At 33.5% G+C, this 17,613-nt stretch overlaps 1 protein-coding gene and 1 long non-coding RNA gene across 8 annotated transcripts; one reads left to right on the top strand and one right to left on the bottom strand.

The window, feature by feature from the left end:
* Positions 1 to 1,621: 1,621 nt before the first annotated feature.
* On the bottom strand, positions 1,622 to 17,606 carry LOC122573050. Of its 7 annotated transcripts, none has more exons than XM_043738956.1 (7): positions 15,989 to 17,606; positions 6,330 to 7,681; positions 5,308 to 5,486; positions 4,598 to 4,624; positions 3,540 to 3,770; positions 3,160 to 3,417; positions 1,622 to 2,981 (listed from the first exon to the last, which is right to left on the bottom strand). In XM_043738956.1, the coding sequence occupies exons 1-7, from the start codon at positions 16,083 to 16,085 to the stop codon at positions 2,783 to 2,785; spliced, it is 2,343 nt and encodes a 780-aa protein (XP_043594891.1). In that variant the 5' UTR covers positions 16,086 to 17,606; the 3' UTR covers positions 1,622 to 2,782. The 7 variants fall into 7 exon arrangements, with proteins under 7 accessions (XP_043594891.1, XP_043594894.1, XP_043594889.1 ...); XM_043738959.1 differs by lacking the exon at positions 15,989 to 17,606 and adding an exon at positions 9,824 to 9,956; XM_043738954.1 differs by lacking the exon at positions 15,989 to 17,606 and adding an exon at positions 9,315 to 9,453.
* LOC122573052 lies at positions 9,964 to 15,982 on the top strand. Its single transcript, XR_006318647.1, has 3 exons — positions 9,964 to 10,065; positions 10,181 to 13,492; positions 15,412 to 15,982. It is a non-coding gene; the product is annotated as an uncharacterized LOC122573052 (long non-coding RNA).
* Positions 17,607 to 17,613: the final 7 nt, after the last annotated feature.

The following is a 17,613-nucleotide window of genomic DNA, read 5'->3' as shown; positions in this document are numbered from 1 at the left end:
GTTTAAAAAATAGTATTTGTTACCTTCTTCTGTTTTTCATTTTATAGAGTAGATCAATGCAACTTCTGATTAACTCAAATGTAAATCTTCCTTTTAGTCAGTATAATGTATTTAACTTTAACATAAAACAACCAACACTCGTTAATTATATCATGAATTTATTTGAAATGTCTAGTATGTCTAGTTCTTACGATCTATATGTACAGATGATAGTGTGATAAAGTATAATACACGCATGTTAACATGTTAACAAATAAATGCTCTAATCTAACATACTAAAAATAATTGAGTTCTAATTTTTCGACTGGGCCCACAAATTTCTTCCTTCTTTTCCTTTTAATTTCAGAATATAGTGCACACTGCATTCTATGTACTTCATGGGACAACATGAAGCAATTATTAAAATAATTCAAGAAATTCTTCCAGCTTGGATATTTATTTACCAGTTTGTATTCGTATTCTCTTCAGTGGCATACATCTTTTTGTAGTAATATTTTTGTTCTCGCTTAGTTGTATACATACATAAGAAATAATTAATATTTATTTATAACAGCGCTCAATATAACACAAACATATTAGTACAAGAAACGTTGTTCATATTGTACTTAATTTATTAAATAAAGTAGCCATGATGCACGCGCTTAAAATTAAAACGGGCTAAAATGATACTAATTGCAATTGTATTTCCTTCTCTGTTTCTAACAATAAGTTTTTTTTTACGAAAGTACAAAAATCAAGACCCGACATGTTATAAAACGTAAATAATAAATATATTATTTTACATATTGTACAGACGTTTTTCACTGAATGCTTTTCGTGTATGAATTTCTTGGGTTATTTTTTTTATCATCTTTTTCGTTGACATTAGAAAAGAGTAGACACCAGTCCGTGGTACATAGTCTTTTTAATGGCAATAGAATCTTTAAAGTCGTGATATGACTAAGTGTAATTTATAAATAACAAAATATACCATTTCCACCGTAACAGGATGCCTAAGCCTTTTTTATTATATGAAAATCCATAATGGTCAACATTAATTTATCACTAGAATTATTTTCATACATATACATATATATACACATGTTTCTTTCTTTGCATATACATAGCTTTTTCTGTTTCATGTAATAGTAAAAGCGAATGTGAAAGTTAATCAGTCAATAATATTAATTTAAGCCTCTTTTTTTCAAAGTCAGGATCAGCAGAAATAGCGTACTTACACCCAAATTCGTTTTTCTTAGTTACCTTCCATTTAATTAAACGAATTAAAAAACATGCACGTAAACGGAAATTATATTACATAATTATTTCAAATAATTTTACTTCCGTGCCTACATTATTTTTAAAGCGGAAGACCATCTCAGGTGGCTTTATAAGTTTAACAATTTGTAAGTTTTCTAAATGTTTTTTCTGCGATACTTGTTTTCATATAAATAAATGTTTTATATACATATACATATATAAAATATATTATATATATATAATTATTAATATATATATAGTATTTAATTAATTTAATTAATATATATATACATATATATATATTAATAATTTATGTTCGCTTTATGAAATATGTTTTAATAAATAATAATCATGAAATTTGCTAATACAAAAAATAAGACAATTTATGCTTTACGTAATATAAATTTGTATTTTTTTTACATAACTTTCTACATAATTAATAATTATTTTGTTCATTTTATAAAAAATAAAAGAAGCCAATTACATCCTTTAAATGATTGTATTCACATTTGAAATAGTTATGAAGCCTTCACAAACACTGGTAGTAGATATCTCACCAACTGTTAATATGTGTCATATTTTTAATGATATTCTAAATTGCATTTCTTTTTATTGACTTAGATATTTACACAGACAATACTTGAACAAAATTATTTGCATCACTGTGTACGGTGTCTCTGATAAGTGAACTTTAGAAAATAGAGTTTTCCAAGATTCAAAACTTAGAATACTTTTTCTCTAGTAAGATTCACTAAACTTATGTCACAATTTATGTTAAACCATTGTTGTGAATTAGTAACAGTTTTAAATTATTTTTCAGCAATTATCAGGATACATATTAGTAATAACTAGGAACTTGAAGAAGCATTACCTCCGTCTCTTTAAATATACAAATGCCAAATCTTTTTGATATCCGTTAAACGTGCAATATAAGCAAGTTCAAACAACCTCCTTCTTGTATTTCGCATCTGTTAATGAGTTATCGCATGGCGGCACTTTCTTTCTCCGAATCACATTAATGTTAAAACTTTCATTTTATTTATAAAGAAATACTATACGTAAGATACTTTATAGTAGAGGTAGAAAAATAAAATGAGGACAAACAAAGAAGAAAGGAATGGTCTTGTGTGTATGTGTGATAGTCACAGTATTTATATTGTTCGTTCGACAACTTCTAGTTGTAAACGAAAAATCTTAAAGAAAAGTATTAATAATCTTAATATATAAAAGCATATCTAAACTGCCAACTGTGCAACACTAGTTTTATACATCTCCGTTTTATTTACAAGTATTCTTTCGTCGATAGATACACTTTGGAGAAAGAAATAGCTCACAGTATGTCACAGATTCCTTGTATTATAAAAGGTAATCTTCATTTGCGTGCACTCTTTCTGGCACATGACGTCAATACGGAATAATCTGGTTTACGTTTTTTCAGGGCATATAATAATGCTGATTTGTTGCATTAGAGTAAAGGTAACGGCTTTTTTTAAAATGCCGAATGATAGTAATCATAAGTAGGCCAGTAAGGCTGTAGCCAGTCCTAGCTGGTGCGTTGACGTTTTTTGGCAGGGTGTTCCTCAGAAGAATGTGCAGGTGCAGGCATTACCATCTCACCACCTCTATTAAACATATATTTCAATTGAGGCATGTATTTCATTATACTTTTTACTTGTATTAATGGTAGTTCTTCGTTTAAAGATGAACACTTCCCTGCTTCCATTAACATTTTCATTTGTAGCCTTTAAAAGAAAGTATCTTAAATTAAAAGTTATTTACATCAGTCATAATGTGAAATAAATGTACATTCCTATACAATATTTTAAGGTAAATAAAAAGGGATATACTTGCAAAATTCTTACTATTGACAAAGTTAAGAGCATTGTGTACAGACATATGCAAAAAATAGTACTTTTTTACCTATTTCCTTGATATAAGTCTATATGCAAGACATCTGTTAGGACTTGCCGACAGCTATTAATGTCACAGATAGGAAAATACTGAGCGACGAAGTCAGGAAGCGTCATCAGTAATTCAGAATATATATATGGCTTGAAATTAATACAAGGTACCATTTTGTCTTCTACAAGCGCTTTCTGAATTTGATAAGGTTGAACTTGACAGGTTGATATATGTGTTTCTGATATTGGGATCAATGGCTTTCTGCCTCTTGAATCCCTAGAAATAAATACTTCAATACAATAATAAAATATTTATTTATTCCCTTTAAAGTAGTTCAGTTCCTATTAAAAATATAAATATAATAATATGATAATATAATAAAGTAGATAATGTCATACCTGGAACTATTATTACTACCATTAACTGGTATTAATGGTGGTGGATATTTCGCATGAGATGTGTTATGTACGGATGGTGTATGCCTTTGTGAGTGTAATAGCGTAGATACCTGAGTAGGTGACGGCATCAGAGCTTGTACTTGTTCGCTTAAACCTAGCATTTGAGGGTATGTACTTGCTGTAACAGCATTTGGTACACCTAAAGTAGGCGTAGTATATGTTGATGTAACCCTAAAATGGAAACATTCTATGATAAATCTTAAGGAACATACAAATTAGAAAATATATATGATCAACTATAATTATGTAATTTACACCAACTACAGTACTTAATAAAGTTACAAAATGTTTATGTAAGATACAATATTGTACAGAAAATCTACACATTGTTGAATAGTTTGGGAAACTTAAAAGTGTATACTAGTTCAAAAGAATATAAATAGAGAAATATGTACATGAGATATTAATCATTGTAATCAGATTCCCTACAAAATGTATATATTGATTTACTATATTTATACTTAAATGTATAATAGCATCAAGAGTATTTTATGTATTATATAAATTTCAATATTTCATTAACTAATATTTTAAACAACAAATAAATAACTAAAATAAAAAATTAACATAGTTCATTATTTAAAATAATAAACAAAGAAAATATAGAAATCAGTCATATACGTATATAAATAATAATAATAATAATAATAATAATAATAATAATAATAATAATAAATACAAATTATTCACATTTTTCACATATATCAATATCTCATTTAATAGCATTTCTATGAAAAAAGTTTGATAATAATATGATTTACAAAAAAACGAAAATAAAAGTATATCTAGGAAAATATAAAGTAGATATATGTGTATAGTAAATAAAAGAAATAAAAACATTAGAAAGAATGTAAGTACTGTTTGAAGAGGCAACACAGGCAATATATAGTTATTGCAGATTTATATAAATCAAAAATTTGTTAATTATAATGTTCTTGTGCATGCTATCTTACTTTTGTGTAGTAATCATGACTATAGTACATTTTACAGGGACTCACCAGTCATCCTTCCCATAGGTTGGATAACTATACAAAAAAATCATACGTTGTATGTACAAATGCAAAAAGCTATAGTGCAGGTTTTCCAGATAATAAATAATAACATTTTTGCAAATAGTATAATTATATACTTCAAATAAATAAGTGGTTCCCTAAAATTCGACACTGCATGCTCATTTTATTCTAGTATACATCATATTAAGATCACTTTTCAAATAAAGCTATTATGAACTTTTAATATGCATTGATAAACTATATACAGTGTGAGTAATAAATATAATAAACATTTTTACACTAATGTAACTACTATATGAATGAAGTTGTATTGAATTAACGATTAATTTCACCTTGAATTTGAGCAACACATCAAGAAGAAAGATAAATTGTAATTAATTGTCAAATGGTAAACGATATTTAACATATGTGTATGATTTGTTATTTAAATAGATTTGAGCAAAATATTCCATAACATGCTTTTTAACAATAAAAACTCACATCTAATATATAATTTACTGTTTTCAATCACTAAATTGGAAGCAAGCATAAAATATTGATAATGCTGTGTAAGAAGAGAGAATGCTTAATATTAAAAATGAAAAGTTGCTCTGAATATTCTAAAGCTTCATTTTAAAAAACATATACATAGATATCGTATATTAAGAAACAAAGAAGAATAAAGAAGACTTTTAAGAAAACTTTTTATTGCTTACCCAAGATTAGGTTGATTGGAGTGAACTGTTGCTCTGACAAGAGGGGGTGGTTGGGCCTGAACAACATTCTGCATAGTTGTAACTGGATAAACTCCAGGGTACTGAGCTGCTGCACTACCTCCACCCCCTCTACTCCTACTAGATTGTTGTGAATAATTTTTTGGTGCTGTAGATATTTGCTATAATAAAAAATCTTGAACTATTATTAATGAAAAACTCATTAGTATATTATTTCAATTTGTCTTTGTTTGTTAAAATATAATTTTATATATATATGTCGGAGATGAAAGGACATCGGGGCCTTTCTTTTGGAGTGATTAGGAAAATCTCCAATACCCTAGCCCGGACTTTTATTGTAGCTACCCTTAAGCAATAAAAATAGGAAATAATTGTAAGACGCTAATCCGATTATGTGTACTCAGGGTTTATGACGATGGGCTTGGGCTCGAGGTAATATAATAAGTCACCGAACGTAGCCGCGGTCACGGGACGGACATGTAACAACAGAGGTATGAAATAATTATGCAGGTCTCCTTAAAAACAAAGATTGACTCGAGAGGTGGGGAGAAGACTATATAAGGGCAGTTCCATTTGTACGGGGAATTAGTTACCTGTAACCTCTTGTAATCATCAGTTCGGAACTAATAACGATCTGCGAGAATACATAACCACGATGGTCAATTCGAGTGAAGGTTCATCAGACGCCCATACTTCAAAACTTTCTCCGACATATATATAATATATATACTATATATATATTATACTAACGCAACATTGACCCTTACTGGGTTTTCAACTTTTTCAAAAAGAAATAGAAAAGAAATAGAAGGAATAGAAATTTCAAAAAGAACTAGAAAAAATAGCTAATTATAATGATGTATTTAAAAAATATTCTTACATATTCTAACTTTAATAAAATTTTAATAATATTACAACAAAAATGTATAATATTATGAATGTATTTTTAAACAACTGAACACTTGAATTATATAAAAGCGGAAATATTGTAGAGAGCGACTTACATTGTGCATGCTTAGGGACGAAGGCATTCGTACAATAGAACTAGGTTGAGAAACAAGCGCCGCCGTTTGAAAGGTGGGTTGACCACCGACGAGGCCTGTCCAGCCATTAACACTTTGCACTGTGTTCAACATCGGCTGTGTGACGATATTCGACCTGCCTGAAGGTAGTGCTGTTGGCGAAGAATGTGCTGGATGGGTGGTCGCAACGGGTCTAGGTTGGCTGACTCGTTGCTGCACTTGCGATGTGTTTGCGACAGATCCACGTGGTAGCATGTTATGCATAGGGGCAGCACGTGCGTTAACAGTCGCTTTATTCGCACTATTTTGCACGGGAACTGGTTTGGTCGCTGGCGGTGTGGGTTGTTTGGTCCAGCCGCCACCGCTACCACCACCTTTGCTATTCACTAACAACTGAGAGTCCATCACTTTCGTCGGCCAATAATCTTCGAACCCCGTGCCGGGCGGGAAATAACTTTTAATGTCATTCAAACTAATCACTGAACATGTTTCACTGGCGAACAATTCGTTACGAATACCCTGTACTTTGCAACAAAACTTTAAATACGATAAGTCCCAACCCTCGAGCTTTTCCGCTTTCAACTTGAGATTCTCGGTCTCGCCCTCGAAGTAAAAGAGAGGGACGTATTGAAGGCCGTCCTTCACCGTGTAAGGAACAACGGATTCCTTATTTATCCGAATGAATCCACATTTATCAGCCTTTTGCCCATTTGACACGTTTGGATTCGTCCCGGCCGTTAATTTCGTGTAACACACGTCCAAAAACGTATAAAACTCCTTTGCGTCCGAAAGTCGAACCACTAAGTCTTTACACGTGAATGGATCTCTTCCAAACTGATTCTCGCAGTGTTTCACGTTTATGTCGGTGAACAACTTACTCTCCGCTTCCGTTATATAGTAACTCCTTATACACGTACAACTGTAGATATCCGAGTGCAGGTAACTCAGGTACTTGTTCAGCAACTTAGATTCTAAAATTCGTACAGCACAATACTTTTCGCCAGAGCGAAATATATAAGGTATGTGACAATCGTCGAAACTGGTCCATCCGAATCGGCCTCTTTGGCTTTCATCATCAGGCGGTACTTTGCCTTCCGTCGTAGGAGGTTTCGTTGATACGGCAGTTGACGAATCCGCTGGTCGTTTGTTCAAGTATCCCAGGATACCAGGAAGATTTGATTGTGGAAGGAGACATTGTGGGGGCCTTTGTTGTGGTGGTGCCCCTGGTACTCCTGTGACCATTTTCGCCTTGTTTGCTTCCACCATTTTGGCAGCCAGTTCTCGGATCTCCGCCTCATCGGGATGTTCTTGCTTAACTACGACTTTATCAAAAGCTGGAAAATATATAATATACTCTTATTATTTTTGATAATTACAAAATAGAATATTGAACTCTAGATAAAATTATTTTATGGCTTAAATGGTTTGTTATTTAACGCTTAAGTGGTACCCATAGGTAACCATAGTAGTCTAAGTTAGATTACTTAATCCCGACATTTAATTTGAATGTGTATTCTACATTTATTAATAATTTTCACCACGAAAAATGCTTGTGGAATACAAACTAAAATAAAATACTTTAAAATTAAACAACTTAATCCAAATTACTAAACAATACCAATCGAGAATTAATTAAAATTATATTTTAATCTTATATGCATAATTCTTTTCTTTAACACATTATTTACAATAACAAAGCCCACTTAACTATTACAATAACAAAGCCCACCTAACTATTACAATAACTTATATTCGTTATAAATACTAGACCATAACTGAAATACATAATGTCAGTATATTATCAAGTTTTAGTGAATTAAATAACAATAAATAACCATTATGAATTCTATTTATTTCTCAACAAAATCAAAAGATATTAACAAAATCTGTAGAAATCAAAATAATGAAAAAATTAATTATTTTTTATCGTTTTAGATGATTGTGTATAAAAATTACAGACGACGATCGATGGAGAAGAGCGCGGGAAAATACATTTATCGTATGCCACTAACGATTACAATATATGATCAGTAATGAATTCAAGCAATTATGAATTCAAACGATTATTCCGCGGAACGAACTCCCACAAAAATAATAACCCACTAAATTGTCAATTTTATCCATCTTAAACAAGATTTATAAGGTTCGTTTCTACATAAAGACATATTTCGTATTATACGAAATTTGACGCTGTTAATTTGTACGAAAGCATACACGTGTTCAAGACCTACGCGCAAGACACGCACTATCCAATCGAAGTTATTTTTGCACTGTAATCATCGATATTTAATTTAAGTTTATGAATACGAATGACAACTATTCATTTTTCTTATACAAATTTTAATTGTTTTTCTTTTCATACAGAACATAGACAAAGAAAATAAGTATAGAAACATTTTCGTAATAGTTCATTTTCAATTAAACATTACAATTCAACTAAATTGCAAAAGATGAATATAATAACACAGCACAAGATTGGTACCGGCAATTTGCGTGATATATGCACATATCTAAGATTTGTAATGTACACAGGACTGCAAAATTGTCTAATGTCGGATTAGAAACCATATTTTCCGAGAATTCACAAATTCGAAACTGTAGTTGCGCACTCGCAGTTTTGTAAAACGTCAGGCACTTCAAAACACTGTACACTGTACACGTGACATGTGTGAATTGATTATTCATTGTTTAATCGATTTGAATACCCTGTCATTTACATCGACATTTAAATAAAACAACCATAAATTACCTTCTGTAAAAAATTAAAACGTTTCTTTTCTTTGAAATCGATGGAAAAAATACTCTCGCGCTCTTTTCAACCGACATCGATTATCAAACGAAAACATGGGGCTAATCAAGAGTACGCGCACGTGTACATTAAGATACGAGAAAAATTCAGCACACTAGGATTTACAAAGACACAACGCATCTTTCGTTAATGATGGAAAGACGCATTTGAAAACGTACTGAGTGACACTTGATCGGGTGCCGTCTGCAACGGACTCCTTTTCTCGAGCCATATGGCGTCCGTGCTGCTATCAGCGTTCACCGTATGCATGTCTGTAATATCGTTCCTCATCCTTGACGATCAACGATGCTTTCTAGCCGAGTCGAAATCACATATCGGTTGGATGAGTTGTAAACCAGCGAAGAGGTTATACGCGGTGCGTCTACTGATGTGCACTGTCGATGGGACGACACACGACCATGTTACACGACGAGACGAGAAACAGGCTCAGACAGAGGAAAAGTTCTATCCTCCTCCTCTGTTTCGACTCTCTCGGCTTCGAAGTTTTCACGCTTTCCCTCGACGACGTTTTCACTTTGCCTCTGTCGATTGCAATTATTATAGCAGGTGGCGCGAAAGAGTTTCCGACTCGACTCTCGAGGGATACATTTTGAGGGTAGATAAACGTACGTAGACGGTGGTATCGTTCACACTGACTATGTACATGCTGTTCGTAACACGGGCGTACCTCTGGACCCCGGCGAAGCTCTGCCGTTGATTAAGGAGCTCTCAATCGAGGATAGCGCCATTTTACGCGGACTTCGCCTCTGTAAAACTGTGATTTCAGGCCGCCCAGTAGGCCATGCCGTAGCATCGAGCTGTCTGCCTGCAGTTGCACGGGACACTAGGCATTCCGCGGTCTAGCCGACCGCCAATCCTTACGGACTAGAGAGGCACGCTTAGTTTTCCGCGCTGACTGTACTCCGTTAGGTATGTGCCAGTATCGTCCTCCGCGACGTATCACCACCCGTTGGCTTTAACTTTCCATTTTTAGGAATCTGACGTTACTGTTGCACTCCCTAATGTCCATCGATAATTCTTTCAGATACCCCAATTTTATATCATTGCGGTATTTTTAAACGACAACTTCGTAAATCTGCATTGTATCTTAGTGCGCGAAATGTGGAAGTACAAAATACAATGAATTTTATCGAGTATTCGATAAAACACTGAGTTGTATATGTACATTACTTGAAAAAATATATACACAACATACTTGAAAGTATATGTATTACTTGAAAAACAAATGACAATGATTTCTTTAAAAAAGTTCTTAAAAAAAAACACAATTCAGAATATTAACCTATTATAATGTAATTTGTCTATATTTTGTATTTAATTAATTGACAATTTGAATTAAAATTGTGTACAGTATACAAAGATTTCTATTGCTCTGGGTAAAAGGGGATCGGTAGTCTTTCCAATAACTGTCGCCATCTATCCGTCGCATTCAATATTATTAATTATGTTGAATTTTATTTCCATACATAAAATACATACATGTTGCGCATGCGCCGATAATTTAAATAAACATAACGGTAAATATAAATAACTTAAAATTGAATAATATTGCAACAAAATCCTTAAATTAATTCTAATAATAATTCATTCGCTACGAAGAAATGTCCATTAACTTACATGAAATGAATGCTTTATAAGATAGAAGGTAGGTTCTGTTTATACTAATTACTATACTTTGGTGTTCGATACGAGAGCTATATAAGACCGTTGCCTGGCAGCAGTCTTTAGTCGAAGCCGATCAGTGACAAGTGAAGGATGTACTTAACATTCTCTCCCAAAGACAATAAAATTTCGAAGGCGGTAGAAATTATTCCAGTATTTACGATTTTTTAAATCGTGATTATACAATTTACACATAAGGTATAATTTTGTGATATAAATAAATAAAAAGCATAAATAAAATGCGTAAGATCATCTCAGTTTTCAAATTTCGTAGTAAATAAGTATTTAAATACCGGAAATTGGAAAATAAAATTAAAAAATCTTTATACGCTATGTTAATACGCATGCTTGTCACGTGTTACATTCATCACTCATACTTCCAACTAAGAAATATTTATTGTTCCCTCTATATTATCGCGTTTTATAAATTGAGATTTTAATTAAATTTCGGCGATAATACATATAACAAATATGTATTATTAATATGTAAAACTGCACAACGGTAATAATGGAATATACATACAGCAAAATTGGATTTCTTAGATGTTTACGAACGAATAGGTCATTCAAACTTCTTATTTTCATTACAACCATAGCAATATCACGTGGTATTTAATTAAATTTTATCTATAAATCCATATATATTTCATTAATTCAAAATTCTTTTCTGCACAACTCTCAGAAATCATCGAAATCGTGATCAACTGCAATTTTCAACTGCTTTTAATCTTCAGTGTAATATCATTATCACTTGGTCGTACTTCTCACTTCACTTATTTCAAGAGATTCAGGAAATTATGAAATTTTATACTAGATACGTCACTGAATCTTATAAATAGGTGAACCATATCCTCAATCGGATTTCGCATCGTGTGTCAGGGATCGGCTGCAGCAGCTAGGTACATACCGCTCAAAGAGTGGCCAGGGCCAGCGCGTAAGATCGCGCAGACGATGTGACAACGTTGCACGGTCGATATGCTCTTTCAGGCAAAGTGCCAAGATTGGTAAACGCACGCGGCGGTATATAGTCGTGGTTTCAGGTGCCCTTCCCTCCTCTAACGCCCGCGTTTCACCCCCACCGTCATTCCTGGAACTTACCCGTGAGATTCTGCGTGATGGTGGGGGTTAAATAACAAAGGTGGGGGAACTGAAGCTGCGCAGAACGTTGCCAGACATACGTCGCTGTTTGTGCCTCTGCGCAGCCTTACATACATATACTCGACAGCCTCCTATGTACTACATATGTATTATACTTATTATTTTAATCATGATTTACGGCTGCAACGTTGCCGGTTCTCGCTGCAGGCACGCCCACTCGGTCTCCCTTTTTTCACTTTTCAGTCGTACATACTAATACATAGATGTATGCGGGGAAAAGCAACGTCGCTTGATCGATACTTAAAGAAACATATAAAAACAAAAAGATGTACAAAGTTGTATTTATCAGCATCGTATGAGCATATTTACGAATAAAGATACGTCTTTATTGAGATACAAAATAAAAAATCGTTAGCTTTCGTGCATAGATTAAGCAACTAAAACTAAAATAAAGAATATTTAAAAAATCATAACTATATACGTTGTAATTAAAATATTTATATGTTTGTTACTCTTTTATTTCGATTGCGTTTTTCTATAAATAATTATATATATAACAGGAATAACAAAGATGTTAATCTATATTACCGTGCAACGTTGCCATTACAAAATGGCCGTCGCGGCCTTGATTGGCCCGATTTCTTCTATGGCATACGCTGGGCCAGTCGTTTTGGCAACACTGGAAGGTCATAACAATCTATTTATAGCAGCCCTCTATTGCTGCTGTTGCTATGCCAAGTGAAGGCACAGTTCGCGGGGAGGGGAGGCAGTGGAAATGGAGGGGGAAGAGATTACTGAAGAACAATATGGCGTTGAACAGGATATACCCTGTACCGATCTATCCATTCTCTTTGCCATAACTGCATTGTCCTTCTTTCTTTCTAACGTTCACCATCTTTCTCTTACAATTTCCTTCTTCTTCCTAATAGCAACGTATATCATTCATTTTGTTCAATTATGAAATCAAAAGAGCAAACATTACATAACGCTATGAAATATAGTACAGAAGAGACACAATTAAATATGATAGCCTTAATCTTGATAAGACGTATGGGACGAGGTTACCATCGCCTTAGTGTTCTGTGACGAGGAAAACAAGGATGATTCGAAGAGTGGGGAGAACGAATATTCGACATATTCACAATAATGAAAGAGGACCATCTAAATATGTTGCATCATTTTTCTAAATGTAATTTTTTGCGCAACTCAGTAGAATTGCATATGGCGGCGTGCACTTGCAGCAGCTGACAAGCATCGTGGTGTGCGTTTTCATGGTACACAAGCACGCATGCGACTTGCACGAAGCCGCGCCGCTTCGGGAATGCTCGGCAAACTTCGTGAAACTGCCTCTTTGTTACATCATTCTTTAGCTCTTATGTAGTACATAGAGGCGGATACATTATATACTGCGTCTGCACATATTTCCCTCCCAGCTCTCGCTCTCGTATGTACAGTGTATATAGCTGCCTTTGCATATATGTGCCGGCGAAGCAAACGGGCGGACGGTCGGAGGAGTGAGATCAGCTCCATGTTACACGAGGCGCACAAATGTAAATCAACTAGAACGGACACTAGAGTATGTAATATGTATATGCGTTTTATCATCTATAATTTTATCAATTATAATAAAGAAAATTCTTAATAATCTTATTCCATATTAAACTATTACTAACTTCACTAGACCTAAATAAATCGTAACTTTAAATAAATTATTATTTGTTTTCACTGTAATATATAATAGTGCTTTTTGCATTTTAAAAATTTGATTATTCCATTACTCAGAATATATATATATTAAACTTTTATTAAAAAATATATTTTGCTGAAGTACTCAAAATTACGGAATAAAGATAAACGACATTACTTTGAAAGAACAAAATCCCGGGGCCTCTTGCATAATAATTTACGAACTAATGATAGTAGTGAATTCATATGTTGTTGGTTATAAACGTCTCCTTTACGATTTCATAATTTTTTATTAAACAGGATAATCATATAACGCGACTTTTTTAATTTAATTGTAAAACTTGTTACTATTATGCAAGGACATTTATTAATATTGATAATTTGTAAAATTTAGTTCAATTGCAAGAGGGTAAATGGAAGTTTATATGTATCATTTACAAAAGCTAATAAAAAAGCATTATTGAAAAAATGTTTTTACTGATAGATAGATCTATCCTGCAACTAATAACTGACATCAACAATGTTTATTTTTCATCACGCTTTGTGGCGCCAAAAAACTTTTGGAATACTTCACATATAAAAAGGACATAATCTATAATAATCTCAAAGACAATTTCCACATCTTTTTTATTTACGGTTGATTAATTTTCTTTGCTTTTCCATCTTTTTATTTCAGTTATTTCTTTACTTAATAATAACGGAATTACACATCGATACCGGTAGTAATATACATTATGTTATATTTATATGTAATATTATGGCAAGGTAAACCTAACCATAAATCATTAAAAAGATTATAGTTACTTATAGGAAAATAGTTGTAAAACAGAAAGCAAAAATTCTTACGAGCGTTTTCAATAATGAATGACTAAACTTACTTTTTCATTGTACTGATACAAAACAGCTTATATATTATTTTTATATAATAAAATAACCATCTACATAATGTATGTCATACAATATAATAGTATGTTATTTTCTTATCCTAACCTTAATTTATTCGCGATGCACACAAAGCTCAAAAAATAAGCTATCTATGAATAAATGTAACTTGTTATTATCTGACCGTAATTAAATTTTCATAAAAGAATATACCTACATATAATCTTTCATTAATATAAAAAAGTTTTTAATAAAAGACGACATGCTTTAAGCTTCTCGTAATATTTTTTGTTTATGGAAGTTATACGGTTCTGTAATTTAAGTATTCATTACACACTTTCTTCCCAAAAAAATATCTACGATATTGCCAGGATCATCTTACCGTTTACTTTAAATAAACCGTGACGTCATCTTCTGCAAGCACACGCGGATAAAATGAAATGTGAATTAACATCCTTTTATTGGTCATACATCGAAACGTATTGCAAATAAGTCTTGTTATTAACGATTTATCGTTCGTGTAAATATTAAATAGTAATAATCAATACAATGTGTGTATATTTAACAGGATATAGACATATTTTTGAAAACACCGAGCACCGTGCATATGTCACCAATAATGTTTCCTATGTGTATTCTTTACTTTTATATGTACAAACACATAGCGTAAATACAATAATCGGTAAACATAAACAATCTTAATGAGTTCTTTCCCAGCATCTGCAATCGATGTCTGTATGTATGTCATTCAAATACGATAATGCATGCTGATATTCAAACTCAATTAGGATTACGCTGATATGTGTTTTAAAAGTCAATTCACAACAAACATGTATCCACGTGCACGTAAACGAACCTTAGTATTATATTGAAGTTAATAGACATTAGATGTTTTATATAACCGTGAATTTATATATGCCCAAACAGGGTAACTATGGTATATATAGCGTTTTAAAATGACCGAAGAAAAATCTTTAAAAGAGAAAGAAAAATAAAATAGTTTCAATCGTTGCGTTGTATGGAACAAGAAAAGGAATGCAATAGAAGGTAAAAAGTATACGTCAGATTTTAAGAGAACAAGACGTGTATTTAGATTCAATGTGTCGTTGTTGCAACGGTATATTGTCAACACGTGAGATGCAGATGTTGACAGGTAGTCGCATCGGGGAACCACGTTTCGCCGGGTCTGCACGAGGCGCAGCTCATAGAAAACAGAAAACACGACGTGTACCTTCTAGGCACTGGGCGCTGGTACAACCCGTATAACAGAGCGAGAGGGTACTGAGATTGGATGTGGTAGAAAATCAAGCGAGGAGTACACAGGAGTACCAAGAAAGGTAAAGAAGGATAGAAGATGAGAATTTAAACGAGAGAGGAATACAGATGGATAGGAAGAGAAAAAGAGACGGGGAATACTGGGAGAAAGAGAGGGGGAAACGATACGCGCGAGTCTGTTGTCGCCGCCACCGCGACCACCGCCGCCACCCATAACCTCAAAGCTTACCTCTGTTGATTCGGGCTTCGACGATTTGTACGTCTTCGTCGATGCTCCTGTCGTTCATCTTCTCCTTCTTCTCGTTAACCTGAATGTCCATGCACATAATTCCACAGAACAAAATAACACTTCCGCCACACGGATACGCTACCCTTACGTTCCCGTGACATTTACATGAAACTGTGTGTACGCGCGCGCGAAATATAATATACCACAGTTACAGCGGGGAAAGCGAATGGGTCGTCGCACGAGGGCGCCGCGAAATGCGCCTCTGTGAGTTGCGAATCTATTTTGTGGTTGTTGTACTTGACAATGGAGGAGAGATAGACATAGAGACACGACCGATAAGCACGAGGAAGGAAAACGAGAAGAAGCTTAAACAGTTTAGTCGGTTGCCTCGTTCGTTATACACGCAATTCTCTCGCGGCCCGCGTTTTCTGCTGTTTTGTGCGGAGGTGAACCGAGAGGCCGACCGGGTTCCGTCCAGATTTGAATGTGGTACACGTTGCCAGTTCTTTCTCATACCCCCCTTCGTCCCCCTCCCATTCGTCCTTATGTACTTAACGGTTGCGACGTTGCCGCACATCCGGTACCATTGGGCAGGTGGTGGGGGAAGAGAATTTTGCAAAAGAGTGGGGGATGTACATAAGTACCTGACAACGACATAGTGGGGACTGTGAAAGGGTGGGGGAGAGCAGGGGGTATGTACATAGGGAAGGGGAGAGGGTTGTTGCTCGGCAATAGGAATTTTCCATGACGCCTCGGGGCAACAGCGACCGTTAGCTAGATCACGTGGCTTCACCGGAAGTTGTAAGGGCGACGCGCCATGATGCGCGCGCCCTCCTTTTCCGCTTTCAAATTTTTCCTTTCGAAATTTTTTTCCTTTAAAATATTTAATTATATTTTACGATACTTTTTTTCTTTTCCGTGCTTGTCATCATTTATTGTACGAGTCATCCGAAAGTCACATTAATCAATTTCATAAATTGAAAATAGAGGAAAATTTGTATGTTTGTATAAATATACAGCATTATTATTATTATTGTTTGCAAAAAATTGTTGCAAAAAGGTGATACTCTCAAATGTGCCTTTTCAAATTTGTCAGAGAATACAAGTAGTTTTAACATTTTTTTTTTGTATATATATATACAAAATATATATATATATTTGTGACAAGTAATCTTATAGAAATGAATTATCTGCTTTTTGAAGATTGGATATTAAACAAAAGGTGTCATTGTGAATACTTGACGAAAACTATAGTTGATCAATTTTATCAGTATTTGTAGGGTAAATTTCAAAACTATATTTCCTTCGAAATGTCAAGGACGAGTTAACGTGACACCAAGCCTAAGTATGCATACTTCACATTAAAAGTAATGTAAGCAAAGTATAACAAAGATAATATAAACAGTTTATGTAATTTTACTTCAGTTGAAACTACGTACAATATAGATAACTTATAAATAAAACAGAAATTGTATGTGTCTTAAATATTGGTGTTTCGAAAATAAATGTAAATAGGTTTGCAAGGCTCTAAGTGAATTTGATAGAATGAAGTAAATAAATAAACTGTCACACACATATGTGCACATATATTGTTATAAAAAATATGTATGTATACGAGAATTAAT

Source organism: Bombus pyrosoma, linkage group LG11, assembly GCF_014825855.1.
Source record: "Bombus pyrosoma isolate SC7728 linkage group LG11, ASM1482585v1, whole genome shotgun sequence".
In the NCBI taxonomy this organism is placed as follows: Eukaryota; Metazoa; Arthropoda; class Insecta; order Hymenoptera; family Apidae; genus Bombus; species Bombus pyrosoma.
Note: the sequence above shows the minus strand (reverse complement) of the source record. Positions and strands in the feature narration are given on the sequence as shown.